The sequence below is a fragment of the Garra rufa genome, chromosome 17 (genome assembly GCF_049309525.1).
Source record: "Garra rufa chromosome 17, GarRuf1.0, whole genome shotgun sequence".
In the NCBI taxonomy this organism is placed as follows: domain Eukaryota; kingdom Metazoa; phylum Chordata; class Actinopteri; order Cypriniformes; family Cyprinidae; genus Garra; species Garra rufa.
In genome coordinates this window covers 10,602,101-10,623,872 of record NC_133377.1, presented here as the reverse complement: position 1 = coordinate 10,623,872, position 21,772 = coordinate 10,602,101, and the positions used below count along the sequence as shown (strand labels likewise).

General features: G+C 40.1%; 2 protein-coding genes across 2 annotated transcripts in view; one reads left to right on the top strand and one right to left on the bottom strand.

Moving 5' to 3' along the window:
* col28a1a (collagen, type XXVIII, alpha 1a) overlaps positions 1-2,479 on the top strand; it is a 35,720-nt gene extending 33,241 nt beyond the window's left edge. The window contains exon 35 of the mRNA XM_073821593.1: positions 601-2,479. Coding sequence (XP_073677694.1) covers positions 601-773 — 173 coding nt within the window. The 3' untranslated portion in view covers positions 774-2,479. The remainder of the gene's footprint in view (positions 1-600) is intronic.
* c1galt1a (core 1 synthase, glycoprotein-N-acetylgalactosamine 3-beta-galactosyltransferase 1a) lies at positions 2,418-21,328 on the bottom strand. The gene is made up of 3 exons (XM_073821585.1): positions 21,126-21,328; positions 5,429-6,093; positions 2,418-2,711 (listed from the first exon to the last, which is right to left on the bottom strand). The coding sequence occupies exons 1-3, from the start codon at positions 21,283-21,285 to the stop codon at positions 2,571-2,573; spliced, it is 966 nt and encodes a 321-aa protein (XP_073677686.1). The 5' UTR covers positions 21,286-21,328; the 3' UTR covers positions 2,418-2,570.
* Positions 21,329-21,772: the final 444 nt, after the last annotated feature.

Sequence of the window (21,772 nt, the reverse complement as noted above, 5' to 3'; positions counted from 1 at the left end):
GTGCTTTCAATGTTATTAAGGGAACGGGTGAAGCTGATTGTTTGGTTCATGTCATATGACCTGCGTGGGCTTGCAACATTCTGAAAAGTTGATATTTTTATCTCGATTCTGATGTTTTATTCCCTGCCTTGTACGATTTGGTTGCTGCACACATTCATAATATGATCAATAAGAAGCTTTAACGGACATTTGGACATCTGACTTTACTCCATGATGCACTTTTCATTTTTTCCAGGTTGACAAATGTCAAAGCATTTTATTTATTTAGAATTGTGGTGCCTTACACAAAAAATAAAAACAATTTTAAAGAGTCAGGACTGATGTTTGCTATGATAGTTAGACCCAGATATATACAGTAATATACATTTCATTAGTTTATCTCAGATTTTGTATTCTCCTGGGTGCACAAAATTATCATATAAAAATATGAATGTATCTGTATCGGTATCGGCCACAAGAAGGACTTAATTATCGGCTATCGGTATCGGTAAAAAATTTTCATATCGTGCATCCCTAATCTTGAGTGTTCAAATTTAAACTTGACTGAAACCTTATTTAGTTCACTTTGAAGTGCCTCTGATGCATATTGTTGTTTTTCAGCCATAGGCTGTAGGCAGGGATTGGATCCTGGGCCGTGTCGGGATTACAGGGTGATGTGGTACTACGACCCGGAGGCCAATGCATGTGCACAGTTCTGGTATGGTGGTTGCAAAGGCAACAGCAACCGCTTTGAGACGGAAGACCTTTGTCAAAACACTTGCGTGCAGACATAACACTAACGCCTGCATTCAGCACATTCATATCAAACTGTGTCGACTTTGCAATCATGCACTATGCAGATACATTTTCATTGTCGTACATGTCTTTCATGAGTACACTGACTGTAGATCTGATTTTATATTTAAATATCGTTTGCTAGACTAGTGATGCACCATTTTCTAGAGAATAACATTGATCTTCAAAGTACCACGTTTTTAGTCGCACTGAATGTTTTATGAATTTCTTTATTTTTAATATTCCTTCCATAGAAATGCTGTTGCATCCCTACAAATACGCCATTGTAAATATTTATTAACTGTAACTTCTGTTTAAAAAAGTTGTTCATCCAAAACAAACATTTGCTGAACATTTACTCACCCCCAAGGCCATCCAAGACGTAGATGAGTTTTTCTTTAAATTTAGCATCACATCACCTGCTCACAAAGAAATCCTCTGCAGTCAATGGGTGCCGTCAGAATGGGAGTCCAAACAGATGATAAAAACATCTCAACAATCCACAAGTAGTTCACACCAATCAGTGAAGTAAAAAGCTGTGTGTATGTAAGAAACAATTCCAAGACATTTTAACTTTAAACCATGACTTCTGGCCAAAATATGAGTCCATAATATATAATAAAACTTACATTAAAATCATCTCACATATTTGTTTATAAGTGTTTTGGACTGTTCCAAAACTGTTTTCTCTCCTGATTCAGACATGACAACTTTTTATTTATTTGCAAAATTATGGAAAGAAGCACTGGGACAAACTTAAACATATCTTAATGATTCATAATTTTTCTTACAAACAATGCAGCTTTCCACTTAACAAGTTGTGAATTGATGGACTGGAGTGGATTACTTGTGGATTATTGTGATGTTTTTATCAGCTGTTAAGACTCTCATTCTGACGGCACCCGTTCACTGCAGAGGATCCTTTTGTGAGCAGGCGATGTAATGCTACATTTATTCCAATCTCTTCCCATGAAGAAACAAAGTCGTTTTCAGCTTGCATGGTCTGAGGGTGATTACATTTTAAGTAAATCTTCAGTAATATGCCTTTATTATTATTTTGTTTTAAATTTATATCAATTTATTTTATTTACAACCAAAGCTAATGTTAAGAAGCCATAATTCTACTGAACTGTGCCTCCCCCATTAACCTGTATAAAGAAAAATTTAAATGTGATCTACAAATGTCTGCCTCTCTACATCCATGATTACTTTAATAACTTGAAATGTAAGTATCACAAAGTATTTAAATACTTCAATATGACATTATACACATAAACTAGGCTTAAATGTATCTATACAATATGCAACAGGAGGTCACTGCTTTACAGAAAGGAAGTAACACTGTGTACCAATATCAGCACAACTATTATAGACAGTATTGTTTGTTAAATTTGTATTATATTGTCCATTTAATTATTTCTAAGATCTTTATCCATGTTTCATTATTCACATTTCTTTAGCAGTAAACATGACTCAAGTCTTAAACACATGACAATCAAGTATCCAGAGATCCTTTCCACTACACACAAGGTTTGGATTAACCAATGCTTTTCTTGTCTTTACTTGTATTTTTACATTTGGTCTATGGTCAGGCTTTCCAAAGCTGATGTTATTAATTTTTGGACAATAAAGTTGTTAGTCTATAACTTTGTAAACCTGTTTTAATGTATTATAGAGCATTAAATATAACATGATTTACATTTCATGGTACAGTGAAGTAATGTATATATGCATTAGTACATTTCACTTATAAAGATTCTATTTTAAATGCTGTCTTGTTCTTACATTAGAAGCCATTATCTGAGCATTTTATATGGGTTAAATCTGTATTTATATCCATATGGGCGTAAGCGATAGGTGTAGTACTCTAAAGTGTGCATTTGCACTGCGTCTATATAGTGGAAAGAGACGGCTAAATCTGAACAGCATCCAGGACCCTAAAAACACAAGAAAAGAACAATGGATTTAATATACAGATCAATCAATCAAATTCCAGCTGAGAAGAAGAGTTTAAAGGAGTTTAAAGGGTTAGTTCACCCAAAAATGAAAATTAGCCCATTATTTACTCACCCTCAAGATTATAACTTCCTTCTTTCAGATGAATACAATCGGAATTATATTAAAAATTGTTCTGGCTCATTCAAGCTTTATAATGCAATCTGCGGGTGTTTCTCTTTATCAGTCCAATAAATAAAGCCCAATAAAGTGCATCCATCCATAATAAAAAGTGCCTCACAACGCACCGGGGGGTGAATAAAGGCCTCCTGTAGCGAACTGATACGTTTTGGGGAAAGTATCCATATTCAAACCATAATACATTTGATGAAAAGAGACATACGCCCATTGCATTATAAAGCTTGAAGGAGCCAGAACAATTTTTTATGTAACTCTGATTGCATTCGTTTGAAAAAAGGAAGTCATATACACCTTGAGGAGGTGTAAACAATGGGCTAATTTACATTTTTAGGTAAACTAACCATTTAAGAAAATACAGTCATTTATTCTAAAAACAATCATTTTTAGAAAAAACAAGACAAAATTAAGTGTGTTTTTGCTTGAAACAAGCAAAATAACCTGCCAATGGGATAAGCAAAAAATCAATAAAATTATTTTTACTTGTGTAGAAAATCCTTCTTGATTTAAGAATTTGTAGATATTTTGACAGATTCGACATTTTGATGAGAGCCAATGAGCTGTTTATAGTATTAGCATGTGTGAATAGTCTCATGCTACTGACACATTTTTGGATGAGATGATTATAGAATAACCAAAGACCACTCATGATATGTTTCCTGGATCAACATCCTTGTTAAACAATCATGCAGTTTTCAAAACAAATTTGATTGCTTTGGTTTCAGTAGGGTGTGTTCGGGTTTTAAGTAAAAAACATGACACTTTCTGCTTCCTGGGATGCAACAAGGATGTTGATCCAGGAACATGTTGTACTTGGTAAAATCACATTCACCTCTTGGACAGGGCTGTTTTTTCAGGGTCAACAAAGTCTGTTGATCCAGGAACATGTCTTACTTTGGAAAACTCATATCTACTGTACCCGCTTGTTAAGTCCAATGTCACTTGTCACCCTTTCCGGGTCCAAACATGGCCTCTCACAGACTCCCGAAGCAAACAACAAACTGTGTTTATACATTCACAGTGTGCTATAGTAGTAATACTGAAAATATCATGATCCTAACCCTTATATCAGATGATTAGACAGGGATTCTTATGACTGTTACAGCAGCAGCTTTGGTCTGATCTTCCTAAAACTTTGCATGCTTGTTTAGAATCACATATTCTATGTGATCACCAGATTTCATGAAGTTCTGACTTTTTACAGGCTTCTGGGTATATTTGGACAGGTCTCTTTGCTAAACGAACCTAGCTTCCCAGAGGATAAATTTCAAAATTTTTAGTTTCATAATTATTGAGCCAGAGAGTCCATGGAATTGTACTACAGTGTTTTTCCCAGACTGAGCGAGAAACCTGGGAATAGTTTGCAAAAGTAGGGTTTTCACATCTTTTCAATCATTTAACGTTTTGATTGAGAGCAAGGGTTTTAGAGGCAAAGTTGTTTGGAATGAGTTCTTCTATCATATCATATGAATATCATGCATATATGTGAAAAACCACCAATTGGACAATCATTTACAAGCTTGAAAAATGCAATATCGCCCTCCCCAGTTTTTTCAGATTTCTCACAAACCACAGTTTAATTCCAATTGGCCTCTGTTAACCTTGTCTAATAGGTGCTCAAAGTTCATCGGCCTATGGATGGCATGTTTTTGAGGTATGCAACTGTTGCCACTTTTGACGTTGACAAATGGTTGTGTAGTTATGGATGTTTTTATGATTTTCTATCCTCTTATAGTGCCACCAAGTAGCTAAGGACCTCAGATTTATCCCTTTGTGACAGAAAGTCGAAAGTTAAACTTTTTTTTTTAAATTATTGATATTCACTCTCAAGAAAATCTGCATGTTTATTAAAAATAAAAAATATTTTAAGCTGTTATTTCTCCATAATCCATGGTAACTTCCTCCAGTGAAAAAATCCAACTTTTGTCCTCTAACATCAAAATCCAGCGACATATTAGTTAAGCACTGATTTAGACTGGTTTCACTTGTAAACAGTGCTTGATCAGTGCATATTTCTCTCCTAATTCAGATGAGATGACTTTTCAGGAAGCATTATTATGGACAGAGAACTTGCTTTCCACTGGAAGCTATGGCTTGAATTTTAAAACATTTATGTGATGGACTTCTTTCTTGCAAATATGCAGATTTTTACTTTACAAGATGTTAATTGATGAACTGGAGTGGTATGGATTACTTGTAGATTATTGTGATGTTTTTATCATGACGTTCCGACATTCTGACGGCACCCATTCACTACAGAGGATCCATTGGTGAGCAAGTGATGCAATGCTACAAATCTGTTTTCATGAAGAACAAACTCTTCTACACCTTGGATGAACTAAGGGTGAGTATATTTTCAACTAATTTGGATTTCTGGGTGAAGTTTGTGGGCATCATGCACTAATCTAATGTTCTGATGAATCTGTCAAGTCTGACTGCACAAAATCTGCAGACTAGCAAATCAATGCAAAAGTCTGGGTAAAAGTAATTTAACATCTAACATCAAACATCTCATGCTTACCTCAACGGGGTGGTAATGCTCATAGAGGAGGTACCAGGGTCGTGGTCTGGGTATCTGTCGTGGCAGGTAATAATCTGGAGGGTAAGGATGAAAGGTTTGTCTCCCCAACACATCCCTTGAATCACCCATCTGAACTTTCATTGTCTCCATGCATTTTCCCAATCCAATGTCCTCATTTTCCGTGTCATGTGTGCAAAGTCCATCAGCAAACCCCTTCACGAATCTCCTCAAAGCTTCCTTACTGAGGACATAACCAGCTCCTCCGCTCATGTAGCCCTGTGTGACGAATGGTGTGAACCTGCGTCCAAAATACAGTGGCTCCTCTGTGTTGTGCTTGGACAGACTATAGCGCAGATTCTCAATGACAACAAACGTGTCATCGTCAGCTTTGAGAAACCAATCAGCATCATTCAGATGGTGCGTGTGAATGTGCTGGAAGGCCCGTATGGTCTTCCAGTAGAGCTGACTGCGTCCTTCTGATACGTTGAGCCCTATCGTGGGGAAATCTGACTCCTCCGAGCTCATGTACAGAATGATGTTGCAGCGTTTTCCCCATGTGGCACGAACATATTGGGTTCTGGTCATCAGGTGTTGGGGCCTTGTCATTACCCAGCATAACACTCTGACCTTCTGCCTAAGATCCAGCGCAGCTCTTCTGTTCTCCACTGCAAGAATATTAGAATTTAGCTTAGAAAAATCAGAAGACTGCCAATCAATGGCTACAGCATGTTGAGAATTGGCTTATGTACCATATAGGGATGATAAATGAAACTGTATACATTGCAAGCATTAGGCAGCTGTTATTAAAGGAGTAGTTCACTTTCATAACAAAAAAACAAAACAAAACAACAACAACAACAACAAAAAAAAAACAGATAATGTACTCACCCCCTTTTCATCCAAGATGTAGTATATAAATTGTATCTTTTTTAGAAAATAACCCATCGTTTTGCTAGACAAGACTCTTCTTTGTGTGGCTGGGATAATTTAGAGCCCTTTGAAGCTGCATTTAAACAGTATTTTATAAGTTCAAACTCAAGGGCACCATAGAAGTCCATTATATGGAGAGAACATCCTGAAATGTTTTACTCAAAAAACAATTTCCTTACGACTGAAGAAAGAAAGACATGAACATCTTGGATGACAAGGGGGTGAGTACACTATCTGTACATTTTTGTTCTGAAAGTGATCTACTCCTTTAATAAGTGGGGCATTGAAATAGCTTTTGAATGCCCACTCGCTTTTTACTTTCACTTTCAAGATTTACGATCACACATACTCCGTGTATAGAGGGTTTGCACTTACAGTTGCGATCAAAATTATTCAACCCCCTTGACCTGCAAGACATTTTGCTGCAGAGAACAAAATTTTGTGAAAACAATTCCACAAAGGCATCAGTACACTATTAGAGAAAGTTTATTCATACACATTTGAGTAATTTTGAGAATGTAAGTTGATGACTAATGAAAGAAAAATAAATTGGCTCTAAATGTTCATGTTCAAAATTATTCAACCCCTGTTCAACATTGCTGTTTTTTAGTCAGTTATTTTTATGGTGGGGAACAAAATTGTCTTAAAACACAATAAAGCCTTTAGAAACACTATTTAAAAACAGAATGAGCTTGAGCTGTTACACATACATACAGTTAGTACATGCATGTGCTGAAGTTGAGTAGCAAATATAGTAAAGTCAACAGAGCTCTCACAAAAGCTATAGAGAAGAAATAGTTTTATTATATTATAAAGTCTAAGGCTGTATGAAGATTTTCAAGACATTTAAAAGTTCCTAGAGACACAGCTGGCAGCATTATTCTTTAGTTTAAAGTGTGTTGTACCAGAAAACCTTTGAGGGTGTTGAACAAAAAAACACAATATCATAAAATGTTTGATCAGAGCAACTGAGAAAAACCTGCAATGTACAGCCAAATACTTGCAAGATGACCCAACGAAAGGAGGAAAAACATTTCAATGCAGAGCACAAGATGAACACTAGACAAATATGGCCTTCATGTTGTGGCATCTTGGCGAATACCATTCTTGACCAAGAAGAACAAAAAGACCGACTTGAACATCCTAAAATTGATCTGGATAGACCTGTGGAGCTCTGGAAGAATGTTTTTTGGAGTGATGTGACCAAACTGGAACTTTTTGGACCCATGGATCAGCGGTATGTCTGGTGCAAAAAAGGCAAAACTTGTAAGCAGAAGAACACCATCTCCATCGTCAAACATTGAGGTGGATCAGTCCTGTTATGGGGTTGTTTTACTTTAGCAGGAAGTGGAAAACATGACTGTATGAAGGACATCCTGGATTCTTTGAAGTATCAGGGCATTTTTACAAGAATTGTGATGCCTTTGGTGCAAAGGCTGAAGCTATTAATCAATTGTCTTTCCTGCAGGACAGTCATCCCAAAGAACACATCCAAATCTACTTAAGCTTGGTTCAGGGATCAGTCATAGAATGTTCTTGAGTGGCCTGTTCAGTCTCCAGATTTAATTCTCATTGAAAATATTTAGTTGAATTTGAAGAAAGCAGTAGCAATGTGAAACTAAATATTATCAGTGGTCTAAAAGCTTTTTCAGACGAGGAATGGGCCAAGATTGCAGTAGAGAGGTGACAGAAGCTTCTAAACACTTCCTAGCAGTGTTTATTGCTAGTTTTAAAGAATAAAAGATTCTGCACCAGATTTTACTTTTGGGGGTTGAATAATTTTGAACATGAACATTTAGAGACAATTTATTTTTCTTTCATTAGTCATCAACTTACATTCTCAAAATTACTCAAATGTGTATGAATAAACTTTCTCTAATAGTGTACTGATGCCTTTGTTGAATTGTTTTCACAAAATTTTGTTCTCTGCAGCAAAATGTCTTGCAGGTCAAGGGGGTTGAATAATTTTGATCGCAACTGTATGTCACGATCAGTTACACGGATATATGGTCATATCGGTGATACTCAGATCTAAACAACAGCATGGATTGTACAGTAAACATACATCATGCTGTCTAAACTATGGAAAAAAAATTGTGGAAGCTGCTAAATCATATAGAATAGGACTTAGTAAGCAGAAAAGGACACAATATTTTGACAAACTAAAGTTAATAGGTAGTAAAGATACAAACAAGTCTACTGCTAATGATTTCAATCGGGTGTGTTAAATAAGGGAGACGTGCAAAATGTGCAGAGTAGATGTCAATATTTTGTCCTGTTCTGTCTTGTCTTCCCAGTGTTTTCCCCCCTCTGTTTCTAGTGTAAAATGGTTTAGTCTTTGTCTCCCCCTTTTGGTTTTGCATTAGTTGGTTTAGTCTTGCCCATATTTGTATTTCCCCCTTGTATCCTGTTATCTCGTTTGTAACCACGCCCTGTTTTCTGTGTATTTTTGTCTGTGTCAGTTCACACCCCAGTGTCCGTCGTTAACGTTACTTCTGTTTACTTTGCTCTATGTTTTACTTTATTTTCATTAAATATCTGTGTTTATATCACTCCGGTTCTGCCTCAGCATCTCTACTCCTCAACCTGCAATAACTGTGACAGAACGACGGACCAAGACAAAAGATGAGTCGGGCTGAGGCAGCACCGAGGGGACTGCGGCAAGGCGGTCGATTGTTGGAGCGATATGTGGAGGAGTTCCTCGAGCTTTCACATCTGGTAGGCTGGCCCGATGCTTCACTTGGTGCTGTGTTTGTTTTGGGACTGGATGATGAGATTATCCGCTGCGATCTTCCAGCCTGTAAATTCCCCTTGATCGAGCTGGTCAATCTCATTCTGTTTTTAAATGGGTCTGATTTTGAAGTGGAAGAAATTCCAAATACATTTCAGTCTCATCTTCCAGTCCCCTCGCAAACACAGCACATCGCACCGGCCTGCCATAAGCCGGGACCCCCCACATACCGTGCCAACGGTTCGCACCGCCAGCCCAGTCCCAAATCTCCAGTCATCCTCCAAAGCTCCGCCTCTGTCCTCAGCCCGATGCGGCCGGCCTCCTCCTTGCGCTCTAGTCTGACGGTCGCTGCCCAGCTCTCAAGCCTGCCGGCTTCCTCTCTGTGCTCACGCCCTCCGGCTTCCTCTCCGTGTTCCAAGCCCACCAACGGCCACGCCAGAGTCTACACGCAAGATGGCTGCTACGCCAGAGTCTGCACGCAAGATGGCTGCCATGCCAGAGTCTGCACGTAAGATGGCTGCCACACCAGAGTCTGCACGCAAGATGGCCTCCGTTCCTGTGTTCCCGGCCAAGATGGCCGTCAAGCCTGAATCCCTGGCCAAAATGGCCACCGTTCCTGAGTTCCCAGCCAAGATGGCCGCCAAGCCTGAATCCCTGGCCAAGATGGCCGCCGATCCTGAATCCCCAGCCAAGATGGCCGCCATTCCTGAGCTCCCGGCCAAGATGGCCGCCAAGCCTGAGTCTCCGGCCAAGATGGCCGCCAAGCCTGAGTCCCCGGCCAAGGTGGTCACCAAGTCAGAGTCCACACCCAAGATGGATGCTGCCAAGTCAGAATCTGCACACAAGATGGCTGCCACCAAGTCGGAGTCTGCACCCAAGATGGCTACCGCCAAGTCAGAGTCTGCTACCATCACGGCCGCCCTACCAGCTGCAGTTCCTGCTCAGTCAAGTCACGCTCAAGCCACTGCTCCAGCCAAGTCAAGTCACGCTCAAGCCGCTGCTCCTGCCAGGTCAAGTCACGCTCAAGCCGCTGTCTCTGCCAAGTCAAGTCATGCTCTAGCCGCTGTCTCTGCCAAGTCAAGTTACATTACAGCTGTTGTTCCTACAAGGTCAGGTTTCATCACAGCTTCACTTCCTGATTCAAGTCAAGACACAGCTTCACTTCCTGAGGCAAGTCAAGAGACAGTTACACATCCTGAGTCAAGACAAGACTCGGCTTCATGCCCTAAGGCTGGCCAATACACAGCAGCACATCCTGAGTCAAGACAAGTCGCAGCAGTTCCAGCAAGGTCAAGTCCAGTCACAACTGTTGTTCCTGCACAGTCTAGTCACGTAACAGCTGCTGTTCCTGCTCAGTCAAGTCACGTCACAGCTGCAGTTCCTACACAGTCCAGTCATGTCACAGCTGCAGTTCCTACACAGTCCAGTCATGTCACAGCTGCAGTTCCTGCACAGTCAAGTCGAGCAGCACCTCCTGAGTCAAATCGATCAGCACCTCCTGAGTCAAGTCAAGCAGCACCTCCTAAGTCAAATCAAGACACAGCAGTCCCTCCTGAATCTAGTCAAGACACAGTTGTAACACCTGAATCAAGTCAAGTCACAGCTGTTCCTGCCACGCCAAGTCAAGTTACAGCTGTTCCAGCCACGCCAAGTCAAGTCACAGCTGTTCCTGCCACGCCAAGTCAAATCACAGCTGTTCGTTCAAGGCCAAGTCAAGTCACAGCTGTTCCTGCCACACCAAGTCAAGTCACAGCTGTCTCTGCCACGCCAAGTCAAGTCACAGCTGTTCCTTCAAGGCCAAGTCAAGTCATAGCTGTTCCTGCCACGCCAAGTCAAGTCACAGCTGTCTCTGCCACGCCAAGTTAAGTCACAGCTGTTCCTTCAAGGCCAAGTCAAGTCACAGCTTTCCTGTCACGCCAGGTCAAGCCACAGCTGTTCCTGCCACGTCAAGTCAAATCACAGTCGTTCCTTCAAGGCCTAATCACGTCTTGCCCGAGCGCCCAGAGCCTCCGCTGGTTCCGCCCAGCCTCCCAGAGCCTCCGCTGGTTCCGCCCAGCCTCCCAGAGCCTCCGCTGGTTCCGCCCAGCCTCCCAGAATCTCCACTGGTTCCGCCCAGCCTCCCAGAGTGCCCTCCAGTGACAGTGCTGCCAGAGCGCCCTCCAGTGACAGTGCCGCCAGAGCGCCCTCCAGTGACTGTGCCGCCAAAGCGCCCTCCAGTGACCGCGCCGCCAGAGCGCCCTCCAGTGACCACTCTCCCAGAGCCTGCTCATCCAGAGTCTCCGCTGGAGACGCCCAGCTCTCCAGAGTCTCCGCTGGGGTCGTCCAGTCCTCTAGAGCCCGCTCGCCCCGAGCGCCGTCCAGAGCCCGTTCGCCCTGAGTGCCGTCCAGTGCCGGCGCCTCATCCAGCGTGCACTCCAGAGCCGGCGCCTCCTCCAGAGCTGGTGCCTCCTCCAGCACGGCCTCCAGAGACGATATTGCCCAAGGGGCCTCATGGACTGTTTGCTCGGCCATGGCTTCCTGAGCCTCCAGATCCGCCATGGCCTCCTGGACTGTTTACCCGGCCATGGCTTCCTGAACCCCCAGATCCGCCATGGCCTCCTGGACTGTTTACCCGGCCATGGTTTCCTGAGCTCCCAGATCCCCCATGGGCTCCTGGACTGTTAACCTGGCCATGGCCTCATGGACTGTTCTGTCCCTGATCCGTCCTGGAAACCGCCCCTGTGTCCCCCTGTGTCCCTGCCTAGCGGTCTCCAGGGCACCCACCCTCCCTCCCCTATGGATGTTTTAGGCGCGAGACACGCCTTTGGGGGAAAAACAAATAATACATATTTGTATTTCCCACTCGTTATCCTGTTATCTCATTTGTAACCACGCCCTGTTTTCTGTGTATTTAAGTCTGTGTCAGTTCACACCCCTGTGTCCGTCGTTAACGTTACTTCTGTTTACTTTGCTCTATGTTTTACTTTATTTTCATTAAATATCTGTGTTTATATTACTCCAGTTCTGCCTCATCATCTCTACTCCTCAACCTGCAATAACTGTGACAGTCGAAGGTCTCCAGGACTTGAGAACTTGAGGAGTTGAGAACCACTGAATTTGGACATCAGCCTAATATTTCACCTACCTGACTGGAAATTATAAGACAAAACACAATGAAAAAAGACCAAACTTTTTTGCAAGATGCAAAATATGTACCACCATGTATGCTTCAGGACATATTTGATGTGGTACATATGATACGTTTTATGTGATGCGTGTTATGTGTTCTGACTTGAAATGTCAATTGAGTTGCACTGTAACTAATTACCCATAACACCTAAACCAAAGACTATAGAATACCCAAGACGTCACTCGTGTAGTTTTAAATGGGGAAAAATACAACGCTCATTATGGCTGCAAAGTCCCGCCTTTTAATGAAAGAGCCAGTCGTTGATTAGTAAAGTTGGTGCATCACGGCAGCTGCCGTTAAAACCCTGGTTGCTATAGAAACAATCAGCGCTTTAAGACATGCAATCAGCTGCTCATCTAGCCTGAAAAATAAGCATTTTTTTAATGATATTGGAGAACAAGGAACCATAATTTTGAGCCAGTTCTTGTTGGATTTCTTTGGTGATTTCAAATATGAAATCTAATCATCAGCTTGGTGAACAGTTTTGGAGAATTTGATGTTTCCCCATTCAAAGAGATAGGAGCTGCACTTGCATGCCCGAGAGGCGTTTCAAAGATTTGAAATCCATTCAGCCGTTCTCCTGTTCTGGAGATATCAACTTTAGCATAGATCATTAAATCCGATTAGACCAATAGCATCGCATTCAAAAATGACCAACGAGTTTCGATATTTGTCCTATTTAAAACTTGACTCTTCTGTAGTTATATCGTGTACTAAGACCGGTGGAAAATGCAAAGCTGCGATTTTCTAGGCTGAATAAGATTAGGGACTGCACTCTCATTCCGTCGTAATAGTCAAGGAAGTTTGCTGCCGTAATATGGACGCAGCAGGCGCAGTAATATCACACAGCACTTGTAGAAATGCTAACCTAGCTGGGAACTAATTTCAGGCGCTGGGTGATATTACTCCGCCTGCTTCAGCCATATTACGGCAGCAAACTTCCTTGAATATTACGCCGGAATGGGAGTAAAAATCGCAGCTTTGCATTTTCCGCTGGTTTTAGTACACAATATAATTACAGAAGAGTCAAGTTTTAAATAGGACAAATATCGAAACTTGTTGGTCATTTTTGAACGCGATGCTATTGGTCTAATAGGATTCAATGATCTATGCTAAGCTATGCTAAAAGTGATATCGCCAGAACAGGAGAACGGCTGAATGGATTTCAAAACGTTAAAACTCAACTTATTAACTTGGGGGGAGTTGGAGAATGAGCCTATTTCCAAAAAAAGTGGAGTGTTCCTTTAAAGAGACTTTGCCTAAACCTACCTGATAGTATATGAACAAAAGCGAATGTTGCGTAAAAATGCCTTCTGAGCTACAGAGCAAGCTTGTTACGTCTCGAAAGCGAAACATATGCAATATTAACTTCGTTTGCAGGGGTGGGCCACAAAAGCATTCACCAGCATTCATCATAGATAACAATATGCGTGTTTCTGGTGAGATGTGTTGAATGATGCGCGGGCGCCTTCACGGAGTGGATCAGGATGTAATCTGGATAATATTTTTAGTGATCAACAACTTAAATTCTGTTCTTCACCTCAAACAAACCTACTGTATTCTGCCAGAGAGGACTGCGGCTACAAGAGCATCATTATTTGGATTACTTTTTGGTTCGGCTGTTGACAGCTTTGCGATAAATAAATGATTGTGATTGCACTTTTCTTTATTACTGTGATAAAAATATTTTTATGCTATATTGTTACTAAAATGGTAATATCCCTGAACATTTTGGTTAGTTACGTTTTGTATCCTTTTATATTTGCTAAAATGGGTAGGTTCAGGTTTGGGGGTAGGTTAAGGGGCTAAAAACATAAATTACATATTAATAAAATGATAAAAAAGCATTGAAATGAATATCTTAATAAAGTGAAAGAAACATAAATATTTGATTGTTTTTAGCTAAAAAATACGTAGCTATTTGTACGTTTTAAATTTTAAATATGTCTAAATTGTACATTTTGCATCAATAAAAATTTACAAAAAAGTATGTTTTGTGCCTCTAAATGTTACGTATTAATTCTTACGTACGTAAAAACAATGAGACCAGGCTTGCATATAAAAATGATTACAAGTGCTCGCTGTTTATTAATTTTATGTTTGTTGGAAACTGCAATGATATGTACTTATTGGTATGTATTTTGTGTCAGTGCAAATAATATTACAGTATATGTAATCCTGGACCACAAAAAAAAAAAAAAAAAAAAAAGTTTTAAGCACATAAGCATAAGCACAGTTATATTTGAAGGAATAGCCAAAAATACAATGCATGGGTCAAAATTATTGATTTTTCTTTTATGTAAAAAATCATTAGGATATATTAAGCAAAGATCATGTTCCATGAAGCAATTTTGTAAATTTACTACTGTAAATATATCTGGCTTAGAACTTTTTTATATACTGTAAATATATCTGGCTTAGAGATTTTTTCAATATTATTAATATTAATAATATTTTTTGCACCATCAGATTCCAGTTTTTATGTCAGGATTTGTATTTAGGGGCCAAGCACCGAAGGTGCGATGGCACCTATTGTATCCGTTTGCGTTCTTATTATTATTTTTCTTCTTCCCCTCTTGAGTCTATGGCAGCCCATAGAACTGCTTGCGGGAAAGTTGTGAAATTTGGCACACTGATAGAGGACAGTTTGAAATGTCACCATAGCCAATTTGGAGTCTCTTCCTCAAACTCTCTAGCGCCACCACTTGTCCAAAATTTCACTTTCTTTTTGCTAATAACTTTTGAACTGAAAGGCACAAAATCAAATTTTTTTTTCTATGAATCCTTGACTCATGCCGACTGGAATGAACACCAAAATTAAAAAATCGTAAGGTTGTTTTTTTCTATTTTTAATTGTTTGAAAAACCTACTTTTTCGAACTCGTCCTAGACGGTTTGTCTGATTTTCACCAAATCACTCAGATCATCTTCAGACCATGCTGGCAAAAAAACATGGAATTCAAGATTTTCTGTCAAAACGTTCTCGAATAATACGCGAACAAATTCCACGAAAAGCCACGAAAATGGCTATTTTTGCTTATAACTTCTCAATGGTTTGGCCAAAAATCACGAAACTGGTCTCGTTGGATTTTGAGGAACATGCTGATTCGAACCATATTTTCCCATGTCAGCCATTTTGGGCGTCTGCCATTTTGAATTTTGTCATAAAATGCTCTATTTTACGAATGCATTGACAAATCATTACGAAACTCGGTATGTGTCTTCGGCACCATGCCCTGACAGTACTCAAAAAGTTTGGTGGCAGCGCCACCTTGTGGTCAGAAGTTATAGAGATATGCTTTGAAAAATGCTAATAACTTCTGATAAAAATGGCTTATTGTAATAAAACTGATCTCAAAATATTCCTTGGGTCATGCCGAGAACATCTGCTGCATCCAAAATCGCTTACTGCTTCAGTAGGTACTACCGGGCCCGGACATAGGCATGGGCAAGGTGGGGCAATGCCCCCCTAAATGCTGTGACTGCCCCCCCCCAAACGTGAAGGCATGCAAAACTCTGAAATTCATAAAAATTTAATGTAAAATGGTCAGAGCACTCTCTGCTCGCTTTCAAACTAGCTACTGATTGGCGTATGATTGATGCGTAGGGAGGGAGTGGCTACTCGTCTTTGCTCGTCTCACTCGCTCACAGTCACGGCACGGCAGAGTTCAAAACTCAGACATCATTCTAAGTAACTTTTCTTTCGCGGTCTCTCACCGGAATTATTTGATTACTATAATCTCTCTTCTCTCTCTCTCTCTTTCTCCTCACTCATTTACAATTTGTTGAAGTGAATCAAGTAACGAGTCGACAATGCGCAGATTTCTGGTTGCTAAAGCTAAAACTAGCAGTAGCAGCGGAGCTGCCAGCAGCAGTGCTACGGATTTAGCAGCAGTGGAGACAGAATCATTACTAGGCTCATCGGGTGGTACTGCTTGTGGACTCGCCACAAACTCTAACCATTGTGCCCGCTCCAGTACCAGTACAAGTTTTTCTAGCTGCACAAGCACCACAGCCCCCGCTGCCCCCACCGTTCCCAGTCCAGTGGCCGCTGCAGATGATGTAGACATATGCTTGAACACCATAAACAACAAAAAAATACACAAAAAAGAAATAAAAAAATATATAAATAAAATAAAAGACGAAAAAAAAAGGATAGATAGATAGACAGACAGACAGACAGACAGACACATTTAAAAAGTAAAAAAAAAAAAAAAAAAAAAAAAAAACATAAATGCAGCCTCAAAAGGGCACAAGCCAGTGTCCTATTTGTGCCAGTCCCAAGCCCAGGTGAATGCAGAGGGTAGAGCATCAAACATAAAACCTATAAGACAAATCAAATGGATCAAAGGAGAAGATAGAGATATGGATAGGTGGACTGATGATGACAGCATAGTTAGTATAGTTTTCTTTGCATAGATGATTAGAGAAGCTCACCCACACTCGCCCCCTCCCCCCCACCCTACTAGGGCTGGCTAAATCCAGCCCTGGGTACTACATTTAAATTTGAACATACTTCTCGACCGTTAAAAAAGTATGTTCTATATATGTATATATGTATGAATATGGGTAGTGTGAAAGGAATTCGGACATACTACATCCTCCGCGTCTCCACTTTCTGCCATTTTTCAAATATGTCGACTCCTGTCCTCGAGCCTGAAGTGTCCATGGTATGCGTACTGCAGAATTCGGGCGGAAGCAGTAGGTCATCCGGGTACTTCTCGCCTACTCTATTTCGAATACTATGAATTCGGACATACTACTCGCCTCACATACTGTTTTTCGCATTCTATATAGTAGGGAAGTATGCGATTTCGGATGCAGCGACTGATACCAATTATGTCATAATTGGATGAACTTCCTGTCCGCCATTTTGGTTCATGTTGAAAACTTTATTTTTTGAACTCCTCCTAGACTGTTGGTGTGATTTTCACCAAATTTGACTCAGATCATCTTCAGGCCATGCTGACAAAAATTTATGAATTTCGTGTCGATATATGAATTTGCTGGAAAGACGCCAAACTGATGCTTAGGCTGTATCTCTGCAAAACTTAGACATAAGCCGCTTTTCCACTATCGGGCCGAACCGTTCTCAATGCTTAACCGTTCTGTTCCGTGCCGATCCGGGCCAGTCAGCACGGATACGGTTTGATTTTCCACTGTTGTGCAGATAACGGAACTCTTTGGAATGTAAATACAAATGCGTCAGTCGTTGCCTTGGTAACACAAGAGTAGGCAGCTCCGCTTCTCCTGTTATTGTCCTTTTGGACGCGATATGTATGTTTGAGTTTTTTTATTTTTTCACACTGCGTTATATTTTTTTAAAACTTTTCCGTTTCTCTTTGCACCTTCCAGCTGTTGTTGATTTTTTCTTTCCGCCCAAATATCAATTAGAGCAAATGTTTCATCCACAGACCATTTATATTTATATTTACCATATTTGTTTACTGCGCTTCCGCTTAGCCATAGAGAAACTGGTAGCCAGGCAACAGAGTGGCGACGTCATGTACGCGCATTTTACCAGCCTGGCTCAGCCGTACCAGGCTCAGGTGGAAACATAACTGGAACCGTACCCGACCGTTCTAAGAACGAAGAAGGTTCGGCCCGACAGTGGAAAAATGGCTATATTTGCACCAAATTTTGTATGTGGCATTGTCACCTCACACTGATCACACTACAGCAATTTGGTAACAGTGCCACCTATTGGTCCAGTGTAATAAACCATTCATTAACTATTAAATATGACATTTCCAAAAACGCTAATAACTGTAGATTGCATTAGCCTATTGTAATGAAACTGGTCTCCAATTATTCCTGGTGTCATGCTGACAACATAGATACCAATTATACCATAGTTGGCTGAACTTCCTGTTCACCATACTGATTTATGTTGAAAACCTACTTTTTCAAACTTTTCCTAGACCGTTGGCCAGATTTTCACCAAAATTGACTCAGAGATCATCTTCTCTTATCATATTATAGTCCCTCACGTCCGCTGCGTTCTCAAAATTCCGGCAGTTTGATAGTACCTAGAATATCAAAATCAACTGCGGGCGGCAGATCTTTTTCACATTTAGCGCCCAAACTCTGGAACAATCTACCTAACACTGCTCGGGAGGCAGACACACTCTGTCAGTTTAAATCTAGATTAAAGACCCATCTCTTTAACCTGGCCTACACTTAATACATTTCATAATCCAAATCCGTTAAAGGATTGTTAGGCTGCATTATTTAGGTCAACTGGAACCAGGGACACTTCCTATAACACCTGATGTACTCATTGCATCAGAAGAAGAATGGCATCTACGCTAATATTAGTATCTTTCCTTCTTATTCCGAGGTCACTGTAGCCACCTGTATCCAGATCAGACGGTCACTGCAGTCTCCCGGATCTAGTCCGTGCTCATCAGCACCCAGAGATATCCTCTTCAGCCCTGAATGTCAGCAGAGACCACATCAGAGACAGATCATCAGTGAAGATCTCATCACCTAGACGGCCATCGACGCAAGACAGCGAAAACCAGATGAGTCCTCTCCAATCTGATTTTGTGGCAACTTGGAACTCTTGCATCTACATTAATATTAGTCTGTTTGTTTCTTATTCCCAGGTCACCATAGCCACCAGATCCAGTCCGTATCCAGATCAGATGGTCACTGCAGTTCCCCGGATCCAGTCCAAACCAAGAGCAGATGGTGGATCAACACCTACAGCCGAATGTCAGAGGATACCGTGTCAACTAGATGAGCCCCAGAGACAGATCATCAAGAAAGAACTCCTACCCTAAACGGCCACCGGCACAAGGCCATGGGAACCAGATGAGTCCTCCCCAATTTGACTTTGTTGCAATGGAACTCTTGCATTATTATTGACATTTTTACTTTATTATTTTAATACTGTAAGGTTGCTTTGACACAACTTGTATTGTAAAAAGCGCTGTATAAATAATCTTGACTTGACTTCAGAATGTGCTGTCAAAAAGTTATGAATTTCATGTTGATAGATAAAACCGTTTTCGTACAGCGCTGCTACAAATTTTAGGCTTGATGCCAAAATGACTCTGAGGCTTTTTCTCTGCAAAGGATTTACGTAATGACACCAAACTTTGTATGTGCCTTTGTCAACTCACACTAAACACACCACATTGATTTGATGACAGTGCCACATGTTGGTCAAAAGTGATAAGCCATTAAATCATTTTACTAGCAGTTCTGCATTACTTTTCTGTCATTTTGACTAAAATCATCTTAAAATTGCTTCCTTTACTCATCGTTGCAGTTGGTCTGGTGCTACATGCCACGCTTAGCTCCTCATTTTCCCTTTGGTGTGCTTGGCCCCGTAATTGCTGCTTGCAGATATATTTCTGAATGTGTTTCTTTCTTTCTCTCTATTTTGTGTGTTTGTGCTTATGTGTTTGTGAGTTGGTGTATCCTGGGGCATGGCTGAGAACTCCTCTGTGGCTGATTGCTGAATGTAAATCACCTATTGCCAATCAACTCATCTGCCTCCATTATTTAAACCTTGGTTCTTCAGTCATTCTCTGCCAGATCATTTAGTCTGCCAATGACCTCACTCCACTTGCAATCATCCTGCATTCTACCTGCCACACCTGACAAATAAACTGCTGCTTCTGCTTTACCAACACCTTTCTGGTCTGTTTAGTTAACCGCTCACCTCAGCCAACAAGCTTCAACAGCAAATGAGATCTGGATTGTGTTGTTTGACTTTTGACAATAAATTACCTTCATTTGCATTTTCAGTCTGTGTTCTGCTTTTGGGTCCAAAGCCATGTTTGGTTACAACATTTTAAAATACTTGTACCTCAACCAAACATTGTCCTATCCTAACATACAAATAATATGATTTTTATTCAGATTTCAGATAATGTATAAATCTCAGTTTTAAAAAAATGACCATTGTAATTGGTTTTGTGGTCCAGGGTCACATATTTTGGTTTATCGTAAATGCTTGTCTGTTCATTTAGTGCACAATAAGAAGTAATTATGAAATTACATTATTGAAGATGTATCAAAGTTCTAAACTGTTCAACAAAAAGCACTCTAATGTATTTTTAAGTATATTATTTCCATTACAAGAAATCTTTTTAAAAGTATGCTAAAGTGTACTTATAATAAGTTAGTGTTTGTTGATATGATGAGGTCGTGTGCCAACAATAGAGCATATTTCCAGAGTTCAATGCATATGTCGGGTACAGCATATGTGAAAATTTAAATCTAGAAAACAAGTAGTAAGATATCCATTCTAAGCATAAACATTTGTTGAGTAAATGAACTGATCTCAACTGAATAGTGTATTGTCTTTTTAGAGCTGCTTTACAGCAGAATTGAATTCTGTGTGCATCACTGAATCATTATTTTCTGGTTTACCCCTGTAAATCTGCTTTGAAACAATCTGTATTAAGCAGCATAGAAATAAAGATGATTGACTTGACTTTATAGTAGGTCATGGGTATTCTATTCTACACATAATTTAGCATACAGTTCACTCTTGAAAATAAAGATGCTTTAAAAGGTTCTTCAAGCGATGCAATAAAAGAACTATTTGTGGTCCCACAAAGAACCATTCAGTCAAAGGTTCTTTAATGAACCATTTCTTGTTTCTTGCCACAAAGAACTGTTTGTGAAACAGAAAGGTTCTTCAGACATTAAAGGTTCTCCATTTAGACAAAAAGGTTTTACTATGGCATCATGAAGCACCTTTATTTTTAGAGAGTGTACTCTGCACAGTACAAATTAAAAGTGCAGCAATAGCAAGAGTAATATATCGGTATGCTATTCTCATCTTATTTTTCATTTACTGTGGTTTTGGGTGATTACACAAGTAAGAGTAGCGAAAAGCATTTGTCTTACCTGTATATTGTAGAGTTGACATTTTACCGTTGTTCATAGCAAATGAAGGCGTTAGAGTCCTTAGAATACATGAATAAGTTAGTGAGAGAAGAAAACTCACTGCTACACCACTTGAAAACAAAATGTGCTTTTTAAATGCTCTCATGTCGTACACAGACATGACAAAACAGCTTCTTCAACTCTTTTAACAAATGCAACATCTTCAAAGCTCCGAATGTCCTGCCCTTAAACATTCAGATGACTTTACAGGTTGTGCAACACAAGTTCTGCAATATAGGTTGCATCACTACATCAGTGTATGCACAGCTTGCAAGTTATGTTCTCTTTCTTTCTGTTTATTATTTGTGATAATTTTGCATGCATATCTAATTCATTACTGGAAAAATAATGTGTCTGCACAATATAGTGAAGTGGTCATGTATTACTGTATATAGACAGTTTAGCAAGTGCAAAGAGTCATTAAAATAAATAAATAAATACGCTCAGACTTATAAAGTTCACTACAAATTAAACAAGTTAAATATTAATGGTATAAGAACTGAATAAACTTTTATTATGTTTGGAGACGTATTTCAATCATAAAGTGATTGGCACCAGGGTTGCCAGGTTTTCACAAAAAACCCTGACCAATTACTACTCAGACCTAG